This window comes from Psammomys obesus, unplaced genomic scaffold (genome assembly GCF_907164565.1).
Source record: "Psammomys obesus unplaced genomic scaffold, mPsaObe1.curated_primary_1811, whole genome shotgun sequence".
Classification (NCBI taxonomy): Eukaryota; Metazoa; Chordata; class Mammalia; order Rodentia; family Muridae; genus Psammomys; species Psammomys obesus.
In genome coordinates, this window is record NW_026590859.1 from 3,238,232 (window position 1) to 3,253,999 (window position 15,768).

The window sequence follows — 15,768 nt, forward strand, 5'->3', positions numbered from 1 at the left end:
CGGAGCATCTCTAAGCTCGATGTTCTGCAAATGCATGCTCAGTTTACCGATGATCTGGATTCAGACACCCTCAACCTGCACTTTGTGAGCATCACTGTAGGAAGATCCTTGCAATTTTCCTTTACTGCTCAACTGACACCTAAAACCTGACAGCTGCAGCTTCTCCCTTAGGCCGAGTTTACCACCCGCCCATTACCCTAGCTAATGAAACTAACAACACGGAAGCCTCTCGCTTTCCCGATGATTCTTTGATCATGTGTCTAAAACTCACCATTAGCTCCCTCCCATTCTTCTATGATGACACATATGTCTCCCTAGTTCTAATCTCTAGGACAAATGGGCTCCCCAGTCTTCCCTTCACACTACACTACGCAAGCTGTCAGTGTGGCGAGCGCACATGTGACAGTGACGAACACAAAGGTGATCACTTTGCCCTCATTAGCTAGGTAGCTTTGAGCATGTTTCTTTCTCCCTCTAAGCCTTAATTTTCTGGTAAGTATATGAGGGAAACACACTTCAAGAAATACATACACACATCTTCAACAGCCGCGCACATATGACACAACAGATAAGGACAACGGGAGGCTTGTATGTACGACCTAAACATTCTAATGTCTCCGCCTACTAAGTCAAGCTCTTTAGCAAGCAGATCCAACAGCTCTATACTTTCCCATTCTGTAATTAGTCATTCAGATACCATCCTTTCATGAAGGCACATGAAAGGCCTGAGTTGTCTGTAAATACTGCTTGTTTAGGCTCAACAATCCTGCCTAATTCCTGGAACTCATTCTTCAAGGTTCCACTCAAAGCAATCACTCTCAACTCTGCTCTCACTAGCTCTGCTCCCACATTTACAGCGAGGGCTTTCCTGCCCTGGCCTGGCGCTACAGTTCCTTGCTGAAACATCTTACTGCAGATGGAAGAGTGTCTACCTGGAACCTTCCTGAGCCTCTTCACACAGTCACTCTAAATCCAGAATCTTAATCTGTAATTGCCCAGAGGCTCCTGAGCTGGAAATGACCTGAAAGCCTGCTCCTGAGAACTAGCTTTTGCGGTACCAGATGGTTCCAGGCAAGCGTCCAAAGAATGGAAGCAGCCAACAGTCCTACTCAGTGACAACACAGTGAGCCACAACAATGACCAACACGACACAGTGAACCTAAGGCTGCAACAGTGGCACATATGCCTTTTCAGGAACCAACAGCTCTACGTGGACCCGAGACCCTCAACAAGAGGGAAATCATGTCTGGCACTGGACATCCAGCCAACTCCCCAGGGCTTGTAAAGTCATGTATCTTGGAGAACCTACAACTTTATTTAAGTGGCATAATCCTTAACTACATTTTCAATATTTGATTTACAGATACGGACAGGCCTCATCCTTCATCAAGGAAATGTCTCTTTGCAACAGATGACGACCAGTACCAAAAAACAAAACAAACAAACAAACAAACAAACAAAAACTACCCCTCAAAATGCAGAGTTGAGCCAGTCTTAATGGATGTATCTACAACCACCTTACCTAAGGCTCAGAGAACACTATGGAAGAGGGGCAGAATGACAGTTAAAAAGTGACAGGATCAGGGAGTTGCTGTGAGAATGTGTCTCCTAAAAATGTCAGGAACTACATCCTTGAAATCTCACCAACACATCTCCCTAAACATGGCCTGAACAACAACAACAACAACAACAGACATAACATGAGGAGGGGAAAGCCCAAGAGGCCTCAACTCTACAGAAAGAACACAGGCACCTAAAGGAACTGAGAGTGGGAGAGGCAGTCTTCCCAGGGACAAGCACACGGACTGGTCAGCCCGGAAAAGAGCCATACAGTAACACAATGCAGAACAATACAGGTAGCAGGTAGCATTGATGTATTTAGGAATATATATATGCACATACGTGACAATTAAGGAAAAACAGAGGTCATAAATCTGAATGAGAACAGGAGTTAGTATATGAGAAGGTGTGGAAGGAGGAAAGGGAAGAAAGAAATAATGTAATTGTATTAGAATCTCAAAATAAGTAGCAACAACGAAGAGTCTTACCCTATAGTCTGGGAGGCCTAAACTAACTGACAGCCAGGTCAACCTCAAACTCCTAACATCCTGTCTCTGTCCTTCCTCAACAGTACTAGACTGCTGGGCTGAGGTGAAAATTATTTAAAAACAGAAACCCTGGGACACAGAGTTAACAAAATGTAACTAATAAGAAAAATAAAATTAAAAAGAAAAACAAACAAACCAGAAACCCTTCCTCTTTTCACATGTATGTGTCTGCATGTGTGCCTGCGGTTAAGCGACTCCCGAGGGATCTTCTCACTGGCGCTTCCACCTTCTCTTCGTGGCCTTCTCCCTCCCCCACCTCCGTGTCTCCCTCCCCCTTCCCTCTCTGGCCCAGAGCTTCTGGACACAGCTGCTTTGCTAGCCAGCTCGCTACAAGTCTGTTGTTTCTATCCCAGAGCTGGGGTCACACAGCTACCACATCCACCCGGCGTTCACACACACTCTGGGATCCGCCTTCCATCTTGCACAGCAAAGCAAACACTAACTGCTAAGCCATCTCCACAGCACCTGAAGGGGAAAATTCTTATCCACAGGTTTTCCCTTTGCTTAGGAACTAAAACTTCTACACTCCAAAAATTGGTAAATACTCAGACATTAATACCTAGTAATTTTATCAGGTTTTTATTTCACCCTCAATTCAAGGTTATCGAAGATTGAGAGCGTCAAGAGCTCTGGTGTTTATACTGCCAGTGACCACCAGAGGAGGCCCCAGCACCTTAATAAACATAGCTCAGCAAAAACATACCAAGCCTCTGACCTCTATTTTGTTTTCCTTTTAGGATATTACCAGTTGAAAGGCCAGTTTACCAAGCTGGGCACCGTAGTACATGTTTGTAGTCCCAACACTCTGGAGGGCAGTGTGGAAGAATTGTTTCCATTTTGAGGAAATCCTGGGCTACACACTTCAGGGCAATCCCAGGCCAGCCTGAGCTACACTGTGACAATTTTTAAAGCGAATGTCAAGGGCAAATGTTTAAGCCAGGGGATGAAAAACTACTGCCTGTGGGTTAAGTCTAGGGCCTACTGTGTCACAGTAGGGACACCTCCAGCTAACCTTCACACTTTGTCCCTGGCTGAGTTTGCCTTTTAACTGGGGAGCAATGGCAGAGGAGAAGGCCTGCACTAGGAATCAGTGTCCACTGTAGGCTATGGAAGCAGGCGCCGAGTGAGTGGTGTCTTCACCTTCACAGTGGACAGAGCACCCGGACTGTCGTCCTGACTACACAGCACCAGAAGGGACTCCAGGCCGAAGACAGCATCTTGCTCCAGCGACAACAGATCTGGAAGAAAACAGTAGGCCTTAGGGTGGTCAGGGGAAGATTAGCACACGCAGAGAGAAGACATCAAGCCTAATGGCGAAAACAAACATGCAAATCTAACTTTCCTCGAGAGGGGGAAAGAACAATCAAAATATGAGCACTGTGCTTGTGTTTTCAAACTTTAAAAAATGACCTTCTAAAATCACATGCAGTATTTCTGAAACATAAAGGCTCTCTTCAAATACCTTCTTTAACTCCACATTATTGAAGATATATAAAGTACGCACATTAAATCAACAGGTAAAGTCACGAAGCTATGAAGAAAAACTGAACTATTACTATCAGCTCAGCTAGCAAAAATACTAGGGGTGCTGGAGAAATGGCTCAGTGGTTAAGAAGAACAGCAGGAGCACAACACCGGGCCCTGTCAGACACAGACTAAGCAGGTGCGTTCTCCAGTGATCTAACAGCCTCTCTCGCGGAGGCCCAGCAAGCTCTGGGTATGTCCTGCAGCTGCAGCACCGTGCTGTAAGACGCCTGGAGGACCTGGGGCTGTAAACACCACAAGTAATTTAGGTCACCTCGAACACACGGCAGTCTCCCATCACACATGCAAGAAATGTGTTTTGTTTGTTTGTTTTAAAACTAGGCTTAAGTGCTCAAATCAATCGAATGTCTACCTTGAGTCAGTTTCCCCAGCTTACTGTAGGACCTTGGCAAACAGTACAGAAACAGGAGGTGGGGGGACAGTGCTGAGGAGGCTGCTGAGCTTGGGGCAACATGAACACTGAGGCAGATACACTGGTCAAAGTGCACTTCCCGTTCTTGAATGCAGGCATGAAAATTTTCAAGCCTTACACTTAACGATGTCAGAGGGATACTAAAATGCCTCCTCTCTGTCTGCGCAGGTCAGCTCAATGTTACATGTATCTAGAGACGCAGGCTAAGAAACTCTAAAAGCATGCTCCTGGCAGCTCAGGCCCCTCTAAATAGGAGCACCTGCTCTGTGAGCGCGCGGCTAACCTGAGTGACAGGGGAGTGCCTGTCTCATGCAGGCCGACTGTCCCCGCACCGCACACAGCACGGTGAACAGGGGAACTGGCAATGCCCAGGAGACACTTCACCTCCACAGTCACGGCGGCCGGGCGGCCTAAGACACCTGCATTACCACACTGTAGATGGATGCAACTGCAGATCAGTGCACACCGGCTAAAATCGAGGGACTGGGCTGCCCGGCCGCAGAGGTCTGTTCACACTGCTCTCGGGAGCCACAGGAGCCAGTCCTGCGCACACTTACCTTTTTCTTGACAAGACACAGTTATATTCGTCAGCACTCTCACTCCATGAGCTGCGATGCCCCTGTTGCTATGGTAGCAGCACTCTTGGGCTAATTTGACTAAATCAGAAGAACTGGGGGAAGAACCTACATTTCCTAAACAAGCATAGAAAAGCAACACATCACAATTCATTCATATGGTTCAAGAAAGCAGTTCAGCTTGGAGGCTCAGTGTTCTTAGTTTTATGAGAAAGTCTCTCGTAGATTAACAGTATTTTCTACCTGACTCCACTGAAAATACAGTACCACCATTTCTTCCTCCTTGGTTGGGGTAAGGTAGGGTGTGCCATCCCATTTTTCAATGACTGAATTTTAAAATCAATCTAGGCCTTTCTCCATAAAAACATTACTGAAAATTGACTGAGAAACAGTGCAGAAGCCAAGACAACTATACGCTGCACTTCAGGAGTTGATGGATTCCCATCCAAACGAATGACGCCACTGTCATCCTCGTCAGATAAAGCAAGGTCAAAGAAGAACACATTGCTTGCTCCTTTCTGCCCCAAATAGCTGACGCTATACCTCAAAAGGTTCACATAAGAATCCATGAACACGCAGCTATCAAGGGTACTGGAATCAGGGAATTAACTATTTTGACAAAAGAAACAAGTACAAAGGCTTTTCGTAGCCCATCATCATGGTCATAAAACTAGCTGACCACTCAGCACTCTTCTACAGTATTCTTAAAACTCAGATTTCCAAGTTTGTGAGGTAAGGCCTTCATTTATAGGAGACAGGCTCCTGATTCCAGTGTGTGAGCCTCAGGAACAATCAAAGCTCTGCTTCCTCCCCCCTCCCCAGTTACATAGGGTTTCTCTGTGCAGCCCTTGGTTGTCCTGAACTCTCTTTGTAGACCAGGCTGGCCTCAAACTCAGAGATCTGCGTGCCTCAGCCTCCCTGAGTGCTGGGGTTACAGGCATGAGGCACCACACCCAGCTGATCTCTGCCTTTTTTATTCCTCTTACAACTCCTGACAACTTCAACCTGTCTGTCTCACCAAGAAGACCTTCATCCTCGAGCATGAAGTCGACACTGCTGAAAACACAACAGGCAGGAGCCCCGATGGTAACATGTATAACCACCTACTGATTGCTGTTTAGATGTGACAACACCCGTTAGGTGAGATCTTTGTGCTTTACGATGGATAAAACATTACAGAGCTGAAACTATACAACCAATTTTTTCAGAACTGTGGAAAATGAACTCCTAGGGTGTAGCCACTGCTTTTCTTGCTCACATGATGTTTTATAACTTCACATTTTTTTTCCTCTTATAGAATATACTACAAGAAATTTGTTGGGAAGGGAGCAGAAAAGCCCAAAGAAAACAGTAATTTCTCCAAATCTCACAAATCAGCATAAACTTATTGCTGACTTTTTAGAATATTCCTTGTGTAACAGTATCTTCATTTATGCACATTAATGCAATCTGAAATTTTATACACCATCAGGACTTGTAGATACTGACCAATATCATGCTTTTAAGGCATAAGATTTTTAAAATTCTCATTTTTTTTCTTTATTTATTACTTTTTTTTTTTTCCAGACAGTCTCTGTTCCCGGCTGTCCTGGAACTCACAGAGCTCCTCGGCCTCCCACATGCTGGGGTTAAATGCATGTGCCATCACACAACTGATGAATGGGTGACCTTAGCCAGTTTTGGTCAAAGCTCTAGAGGACTGCAGCCAGGAGCGACTTCTAAAGACACCAGAACCCAATTACAACTGCTGAATGACAAACAAGAGCAAAGGAAAGTCATAGTTTCAGCTACAAAATCTTGAAAAGCTTGTTATAGAAAACAGGTAACACATAGCGAGCAGCTCACAGGATTACCAGAAAGAGGGCAACACTAAGGTTTCCTAACCTTGGAAGGGGGCCAAAGAACAGCACAGATCAAAGCCCCAGACCCATATGTAATCAGGTGAACACACTGAGGCCTCACTTTTGGTTCTAGGTCACAGCTTACACAGACACCACGGGACCAGTTGTGACACACAGCCTGTGGGGCAGTGCCATCTAGAACTGTTCTATCACCACAATGGATTCTCGCACACTTTGGGATTTATTATTGTCATGGGAACCATTAGACTACATGTGGACCCTCACAGCAAGGGAGACATAGAGTATCAAGAGAGCGGTAGAAACATCATGCTTTGTAGTTCCTATCAAGACACACGGCAGAAATTTCCTTTACCCAATATATTCATGCCAAGTGGTCACGAAAAGAACAAGTCCATATATACTAGAATTATGTAATTCAAATTAACTGATTGTAAAAGGCAGCAACAGAGATGTAACAAAACTTTCATTAAAAGTCTACCAGATAAGCTGACTCGTCCCCAGGAGCTACAGGCCAGTTCTATCGACGGCACCAAGAAGCCGTCCTCAAATACATCACCAGCACACCACAGGTCACCGAAGAAAACAGCCTGAGACAGGAACACAGACACAGGAGTCCTCACATCATCTCTGCCTCACCTGGAGCTACACTGAAGTAATGTTTAATGGCGATGGTCCCGGACAGCGTGGCAAGGACAGACAGCATCCCTAGTTTCAAGCTGTCATAAGGAGTCTGGAGGGCACATTCACAGAGTGCCTGAAATGGAGAAGAGAAATGAACATAGAATGTGACACATCAACACACATATTTCTATATTATCAAATTTACCTAAGTTTATTAGCTTAAAAAAAAAAAAAAAACAAAAAACACAAGGTATTTTTTCCATGATGAAAAACAAAACAGGTCAAACTATCAGACTCCTTGGAGGAGCCTCTGAAGACATGGTAACCAGATGTGATGTGGGGTTCTAGAGCAGAAAAAAGGCCTCGGGTAAAACCCAGAGCCATCCAGAGTGTGGGAACGAGGACGGTGCATCGCTATCAGTTCACGCACTGAGGCTCAGACTCGGGTCAGATTCTACACACGCACACCGCATTCTGACTCCCGCTCCATACTGGGCCCTCACCACAGACGTGCTATACCAACGTGAATTACCCATGAAGGGGAACTGGGTACGGGTGTGACCTTCTCGGTAATTCAACACACATAAAACCCGAGGGCCTCTGGCCTGTGCTCAACACAAACTCGAGGTGGATCTTTTTTCACTGCAGTAGACTAGGAGCATGTGCTCAGAGCACAAGGCCTCTACTGCTTTCTGGGTAATGTGAGCCTGTACCATAAGACAACTGTCTTGTTGAATTAAACTAACTTAGAGGAAAAAATTAAAATAAAAATTTTAGAAATAATACATTCAGTAAGATCTCAATAAAACCACTAACAGGATTTGGAGAGATTTAATTCAGAACATATAATTACATATATTATATGGTAATACACACACACACACATGCATGCATGCACGCACAAGCACACTTTTTTTCTTTTTTGAGACAGGGTTGCTCGACATAGTCCTGGCTGTCCTAGATCTTACTCTGTAGACCAGGGTGGCCTTGAACTCACAGAGATCTGCCTGCCTCTGTTTCCTGAGTGCTGGGATCAAAGGCAGGTGATATCACACACGGCATGGATTTTTTTTTTTTTTAAATCCAGAAAAGTTCTGGCAAGAAATAAATGTAAATATGTACTAGAATTTAAACCACGCTAATGACATTTCAAATCAGCAATCACTTGAGCTCAAAGGAGCGACCTTGTGCCAGTCATCCAGCAATAATAAAGTTAAATCCCTGTTTCTTTTCTTACAGTTAATAAAGAATACAACTCTAAAAAGTGTTAAGAATCAATATGATGACAGTGCTGTGGTGCAAGGGAGACAGAGGCAGGTGGATCTCTGTTGAGTTTGAGATCAGCTTGGTCTACACAGTGAGTTCCAGAACAGCTAGGGCTATAGAGAGACCCCTCAAAATTAAAAAAAATAAAAAATAAAAAATCAATATTGAGTCCACAAGTCCACTGGCAGAGCCTGGCATGCAGCTTAGCCTGCACGAGGCCCAGGGTCCATCCCTGCACCACCTAAAGCAGGCATGGTGGCACACACCTGTGGTCCCAGCACTTGGGAGGTGGAGGCAGGAGGGTCAGAAGCGCATGTCAATCTTGACAGGATCTAGTCCCTCTTAGGACAGCCTGGGTTGGACCAGTCTGTTTTGACCCTTCCCCACAACAAAAATAGTCAATATGGAAAAACAAAAAGTAAAAACCTGACAGAACTGCATCACATAAGATCAGTAACAGGCTAGAACGTGCACACAAGGTTCCTGCTAATAACAAGCAAAATCCACTGAAAACTGGTACAGGCATACTGTATAAAAACCTAATTAAATCAGGTATTTAAAATCATCTATACTTTTCAAATTAAAGATACTAAAATATATGTCACTGGACCTACCAACTCCTCTTTGGAAGCTCATGTTTACAAAGGTGACTGATACTGTTCCCATGCCGATGGCAGACGGGCAGAGCACTGGAAATGACTCTAAGAGCTACCAGGGAGACTGGAACCCAGCTAGGGAGAATGCGCCATTGTCTGCCAACAGGGATGCTCTCCAGAGTGGACAGTCATGTGACAAAGCTTCAGAGCGCACACACAGGAAACATAGCAAATGCCTCCTTGCGAGCTGATGGAGACACTGACATTCAGTCATCGCTTCTGCAGAGGAAGCCCACGAGAAGAAGAATCGTGTGCTTCACTCACTGTCCAGCTTGAACTCTGGGAATTATGGTCAGAGTTCTTCAACCACAAGAAAAACCTACTTCCACAACTGAATCAAACGCAGCAGCTATCGCCATGGGCAGAGGATTAAGAAGCTGCAGCAGGTTGTTCGTGGGACAGGAAGGCAGCCATGGCGAGCTGACAGTTACAGCAGAAGGTGCAGTGCTCGCCCTGCCCAAGAGAAATGGTGAATGCATCAACACTAAGAGACGGGAGGATGGGTGGAACTGTGGAGGGCCTTAAGAGTTAGGCAGGAAAACATCCACAGAATGAAAAGCACAGAAGCCGCTGAGGGGAGTAACGCCTGCCCAAGAACACTAACCTGGCAATGGAAGAGGAGAGTCAACAGAGTGAGGCTTAGACAACCTGCACCTCAGGCCGTGGCCCAGGCTGCGGGGAGACGACTACTGCAGACTCCGGGGGAGAGAGGAGAGGCATTTGGGCTTTCAGGAGGGCAGTGGTTCTAATTTAATCTAGGGCCTTGGGCATGGCCACATGTGCACTCTACACTGACTACCTCAGAAAACAGGATGAACATGAAAGATTCAATAATATTACAAAACATCAAGCCAGATGCTGAGCCCACTAACACAGAGTAACAATCTGTGGGGGACAAGAGAAGCTGATTTGAGAGGACACGGGGGGGGGGGGGCATGGAATCCAAGCAGCAGCAGTCATTAGACATTTGGAATCGAAGTTGCACAGGACTCGGACCATGTCACAAGTCTGACTGTCCTGCTTGCCAGCCTGGGGTGAGTCACTGAGATCTGTGTGCAAGCCCAGAACTCAGACACTGATGGCCACTGGGCAAAGGAACAGTGCAGACAGCAGAAGCACATCAGTGGACACCTTCTGCAGGTCAGGATTTTGTTATGAGTACACCAGCATCAGAAAACAACCAGGCTGGGATGTGGCTCAGTGGTCGAGTGCTTCCTTACCATCATGCACGAATACCACAAAATAAAATTAAAACTCAAGACAAAAGCAGGGCAACATCTAATGACTGCAGGGTTGAAGCCACAGTGCTGTGCAACCTCAGAATTCTGCCGACAGAGAACACCCAGGCTGGGCTAAGCGGACTGGGAGACAGAGGAGGCGCAACACACTGGTAGCAGACCCGTTAGAGCTGCAGCCTCACACTGGGGAATGGGGCTGTGCTGAGCAGAGAGGACACACGCTGCACAGGAAGGGAAAGTGAACAGCTCTAACAGGCACGTGTCAGGGAAGAGAAGGGACAGGCGCATGCACCGAAACCTAAAGCGATGAAGGTAGAAAAAGGTGGTTTAGTATTATGAACACTGGTGGCCCTTTACAGTCAGGGAAACAGATCTAAATGCAAATGTGAAAAGTTACAAATACTGCTTCTGAAGCCCAAGTGAAAACTCTTTTTAAAAGTGATCACTGCTCAAAACTATAGCTTTAGTTGTTTATTCTTAGGCCACTTCTAAGTTTTCTTTTTTAAAGTGCCTCATGTATCCTGTCCTGTCATGTCCTATTCATCAGTTGCAGGCTGGGACTAACCCGCTATCAGCTGGGGCCAGAAGCTACAGAGTATACCTTGTTCTTATACACGTCCAAGTTCTGTCCCTGCAGAGAAGGCATTTAACCTTTCCTTCCTATTTCATGGAAGATAAAGACTGGCATTCTCTGTGCAGCCCTGGCTGTCCTTGAAATTGCTCTGTAGACCAAGCTGGCCTGGAACTCAAGAGATCCGCCTCCTCTGCTTTTTGAGCGCAGGGATTAAAAATGTGAGCCACCACATCTGGTCTAAAAATGATAAATTTTTAAAAAGAATTTTACCATTTGGAAAACTGAACCAAACCTGAGAAAATATTATGCTGTGATAAAATGACAATATTATGATAGGCTCTGTCATGTAGCCTGTTATCAAACACCATGGTCTCAGTAAGTACACTGATAAAAAGGCTTCATGGAACAAATCATGAAGCACCCTAGAGACGCTACCTCCCCCACCTGTCAGTATGAAACGTGCTTCACTTTTAGCATCCACAAAGGGGCAAACAAACCTCTTCACACGGAGTTTCCGCTCTCACTGTTCTTGCTAACTCCCTGATTCAGAAGACGCCCTGTCTGCAATTTGCTGTCCTTTGTGTGAGTCGCTAAATACAGGTTTCTTTTCCAGCCTGAGTGGGACGGGCCACCAGGGATGTGTCCCAGAAACAGTATAAAAAGATCATAATCAGAGCTGGTGGGTGGTCAGGAAGTAAGGGCACTTGCCACCATGACCGACAGCCTGAGTTCAAGCCCAGAACCCACAAAGTGGAGCAGATAACTCAATTGCTGCAAGCTCTCCTCTGACCTCCACATTCATGCCACGCATTTGAACCTCCCATCCTACCCCAAGAAACATGTATTTTTAAAAAGATACATTTCTTATAATCCCATTTATATAGTCTATATAATAAAATTGTTTTAATTTTATGGTGTGTGTGTGTGTGTGTGTGTGTGTGTGTGTGTGTGTGTGTGTGTGTATGGCACACATGTGAGGCCAGAGGTCAATTTGGTGAAGTCCGCTCTCTCCTTCCACCTTTATGTGCTTCTGGGGACTGAACTCAGGTTATCAGGCTTGCAAAGCAACTGCTTTTATGAACAGAGCCATCTGCCCAGCTCCATAAAACACAATTAGAGAGGCAGAAATCAAGCTGGGTATTATAAATTGGAGAAAGACTGGCTTTAGACAGCTCTGAGGAAGTTTTGGAGTGGGGAAAATTGTCCTGTATTTCAGTTTGTGACAGTTAAAGAAATCAGTTAAAAGCCAGTAAATTGGACCCAGAAAGTTTCTACAAATAAATTATAGCATATATAAATCTTTTAAAAATACATTGCAAATTAATTAATGGTAATGCTAACAGTATATAATAATTTATGGGATATGGACAATCTGTGAAACAGGAAATTAACAGTGTTAAGTATTTTCATTATTAAGCAAGAAGAATAATGAAAATAACACAGTTGAGAAGCACAAGAAAGCCAAGTTTCTGGCAGTGCAGGCACTGGGGGTGCATGCTGAATCCACGCCCAGCACTGTCCAAACAACACAGCCAGAAAGAAAGGAGGCAACAGGACACACACCGAGCTACAGGATTTGGAACACAGCAAAGGTACTATAAACTGAAACACATATTGAAGAGGGATGACTTCATGCCAAGAACATCCAACAGACTCCAGCAGCGACCACGGTAATGGGAAGTGTTCTCAGGACACTTCCTGGAGAAAGTTCCGACTCAGGTGGACTTAGAGCACACTATATGCTCTCAGGAAATAGGAAACTTCTGTGACTGTTTGTAGCTGCGACAGAGCAGGAGAGAGAAAGCACTCAGATCACTTTACTAAGACTTTGTAGCCCCAACTCTAAACTGTACCAAAGCCCAGGAAAGGAAAGGTCCACAGTTACCTTACCCATCAGGTAGCTTTTCAGACGGCCGTAAAAACACACTTGGCAGACATCAGCACACACTGCTGCTCTCAAATCTGTCCACTACCTGGCAACTCTCTGCCCGAGTGTTCTGTGTCTCTGCTTCTGCAAGCCTCTTTTTCCCTCTTGCCTTTGCACGCGCGCGCATACACACACACACACACCCACACCATTATTTTTCTCCTAACTAACTGAATGAACACACAGAGCTGGTGAGATTTCACTGGTTAAAGACACTTGCCATCAAGTGGAGTCAGCCCCTGGAACCCTCATGGTGAAGAGAGTCACTTCCCACGAGTCAGTGTCCTCTGGCCTCCATGTGCACACACATGCTTGCCCACCCAAATAGACAGCTGAGGAAAATCACTAGGTGTCCTCCTCTTGCCCCTGTGTGAAGAAGGTGGAAGCACCCACTTGTGTAAGGACCCCTTCCAGCCTCATCTCTTCCAGAATGCTGCTCTTGTATCTGCCTCCTCGCCTGGCCACTCCTGTCACTACAAAGCAGGGGCCTCTTCCCAGGCTGACGAGCAGCACAGCCTCCTCATGCTGGCAGGTCTCGGGAGGACTGCAGCTGCAGTGTGGCTCCTCTTGGCCAGTGGTTCATGACTTACTTCTAACCCATTAGACATCTACCGTAGAGACCCTCAAATAAAAACGCCCGGATTGCATCAGTCAAACCCAAGGCCGTGCATTTCAATGTAGACGTCCACCCTGGACATTACACTTTCACTATTTTTATGAATTTATCCACCCCCAAAATGACAGAGTTAAGCTAGGAAAATTAGCTTTACCGTCTCTCAGCACTCATGTGTCCATGGGCGGCTCCTGTCAGCCTCTCCAGCTTGTGTCGCTCACTTTCCCTAATTCTGTCATGTGTCTGGGAAGACTGGAAAACTAGCAAGTCTTCAGGCTTTAAACACCATCTATACATTGGGGACTCTCAGACTTGTAACATCCGCTACTTTACCCTCCGGATACACACATCCTTAACTTTTCCAACCGGTGCCCTTCCCCCAGACAGTGTCGTACATATGCAGCCCTGACTGACCTCAGCCTCACTATGTAGCCAATACTGATCCGTCTGCCTCTTCTGTCCCAAGTCCTGGGATTACAGGCATACACATCTGGGTATTCTCCTTGGGTTTTTTCTTTTAATGTTTGATAATTTCATGCATATACACAATATGAACATATTCACGTTACCCTCTCTCATGTTCCACGTATTCCTTCAGACCCCCCTCCTACTTTTATGTCCTAGTATGTGTGGAGCTTGTACAAGGAACCAAGGCTGCTATGTGCTCACGATCACCCTGGTCATGTCATATCAAGAATTTCAAACTCCTACTCTGCCCTTCAGAAAATGAGCCTCCTGATAACTCCATTTGTGGAAGGCAAAGAGTCTCGGTGCAGGGGTTCTTAACCTTTCTGATGTTGTGACTCTTTAATATAGTCCTTCATGTTGTGGTGACTCCAACCAAAAAATTATTTTCACTGTACTTCCTAACTGTAATTTTGCTACAATTATGAATCATAATGTAAATATCCGTATGTTCCGATGGTCTTAGGTGACCCTTGTGAAAGGATGGTTTGACCCCAAAGCAGTTGTGACCCACGGGTTGAGAACGACTTAAGTCTCAGAGCTGCCGTTGTTTTTACTCTTTCAAACACATGGCTCACCGGGTGGGAGAAGGTAGAGGTTACAGGGAGGGCTCTGCAGTTGACAGCAACTGGCAGAAGACCTTGTTAGGCTCTGCTCACTGGTGCCTTCTGGCTTTGGATGTCACTTACACTCAGAAGAACACACATTCAACTGTCTGATAATGGACTGAAATACACACAGCAAGACAGAAGTTTACAAAGATGTCACTCTGGTTTGAGTCCTTCTTTGGAGGTTTCATTTTTTGAAATTTAAGCCTCACTTTGAAGTATGAGAGGCAGAAACTTCGTCTGAGCACAGTGCCATCCTGGCTCAGGCCATTAGCATCTTCTTCTTATGTACTATGTACCTGAATGTTCTCCTTACTCCACGTGTGTGGTGTCTTATTAGCCAGCAGCTTCAGATCCTGAACAGCAAGCCTCTTCACTGCTTTCCTGGGGTCACTCTTCAAATACTGCAACAGAAGCTGAATCTACAAAGACAGCAAAGTCCCTCTGTCAACGGCATGTTTCCTGAAACTGTCAGTGGGGGCCAGTGCTACTTGTCCAGTCTGGTAGATTACAGCCAGGACTCCCTGCAGAACAGAGCCCTCACTGTTACCTATAGATTCGGGTTTGGACCTTTCTCCTTACACATAAATGGTGTAAGCCTTGAGCAGAGAACCTGGCATTTAAGATATTCTATCATGATCCTGCCATCTTTCTGTGTTCTGCTGACTGTGTTCAGTCTGGACTCTTCAGATGCCTCTGCCTGCTCTCTCCCTCATATCTACGATAAACCTCTCTCAATCATAAAAAAAAAAAGTCCATCCTTCCATCCTTTCTTTTCTACCAACAATCCTTCCATGTATTTACTAATGCCTCTTCGTCCTCCAGAGCTCACAAGAATAGAACTGTAAGAGAGACCTTAACACTATTAAAACTTAGGGTTGCTTCTTATTTTTATCACAGACTAGATATGTACATTTACGAAGAATAAACAGTTAAAATGGAAATTACCTGCTTGGGTGTGTCAACCAGTGAGGAGGCTGAAAGCAGAGTGAAAGTGTGCAAAGACACGATGACCATTTTGGTGGAGGGATAGGACGTGACCAGCTGCTGTAGGAGCTGGCGGGCACTGGAGGCCAAGATGGCATCATGGTGCATGTGCTGCAGGATGGGGATCAGCTTCAGCTTCAGGTCCACTGGCGTGGCCAACCCTGAACACAACGAGTTGTTCATGTGTCTGCTACTTAATGTTACTTCATCAGGTTTCTTTGAAACTAAAGGTCTGACTTTAAAAGTTTCATTTAAAAACAATTTGTGCAATACATCACAATGGTTACAACAGTCAAGATAATTATAGTAGA

General features: G+C 45.4%; 1 protein-coding gene across 2 annotated transcripts in view; it reads right to left on the minus strand.

Annotated features, from left to right (window-relative positions):
* Positions 1 to 15,768, minus strand: part of Ints7 (integrator complex subunit 7) — a 51,850-nt gene that overhangs the window by 18,043 nt on the left and 18,039 nt on the right. For both annotated transcript variants that reach the window (XM_055609196.1, XM_055609195.1), the window contains exons 6-10: positions 15,419 to 15,618; positions 14,770 to 14,892; positions 7,139 to 7,256; positions 4,623 to 4,757; positions 3,249 to 3,346 (exon numbers count right to left, since the gene is read on the minus strand). In XM_055609196.1, coding sequence (XP_055465171.1) covers positions 3,249 to 3,346; positions 4,623 to 4,757; positions 7,139 to 7,256; positions 14,770 to 14,892; positions 15,419 to 15,618 — 674 coding nt within the window. The remainder of the gene's footprint in view (positions 1 to 3,248; positions 3,347 to 4,622; positions 4,758 to 7,138; positions 7,257 to 14,769; positions 14,893 to 15,418; positions 15,619 to 15,768) is intronic.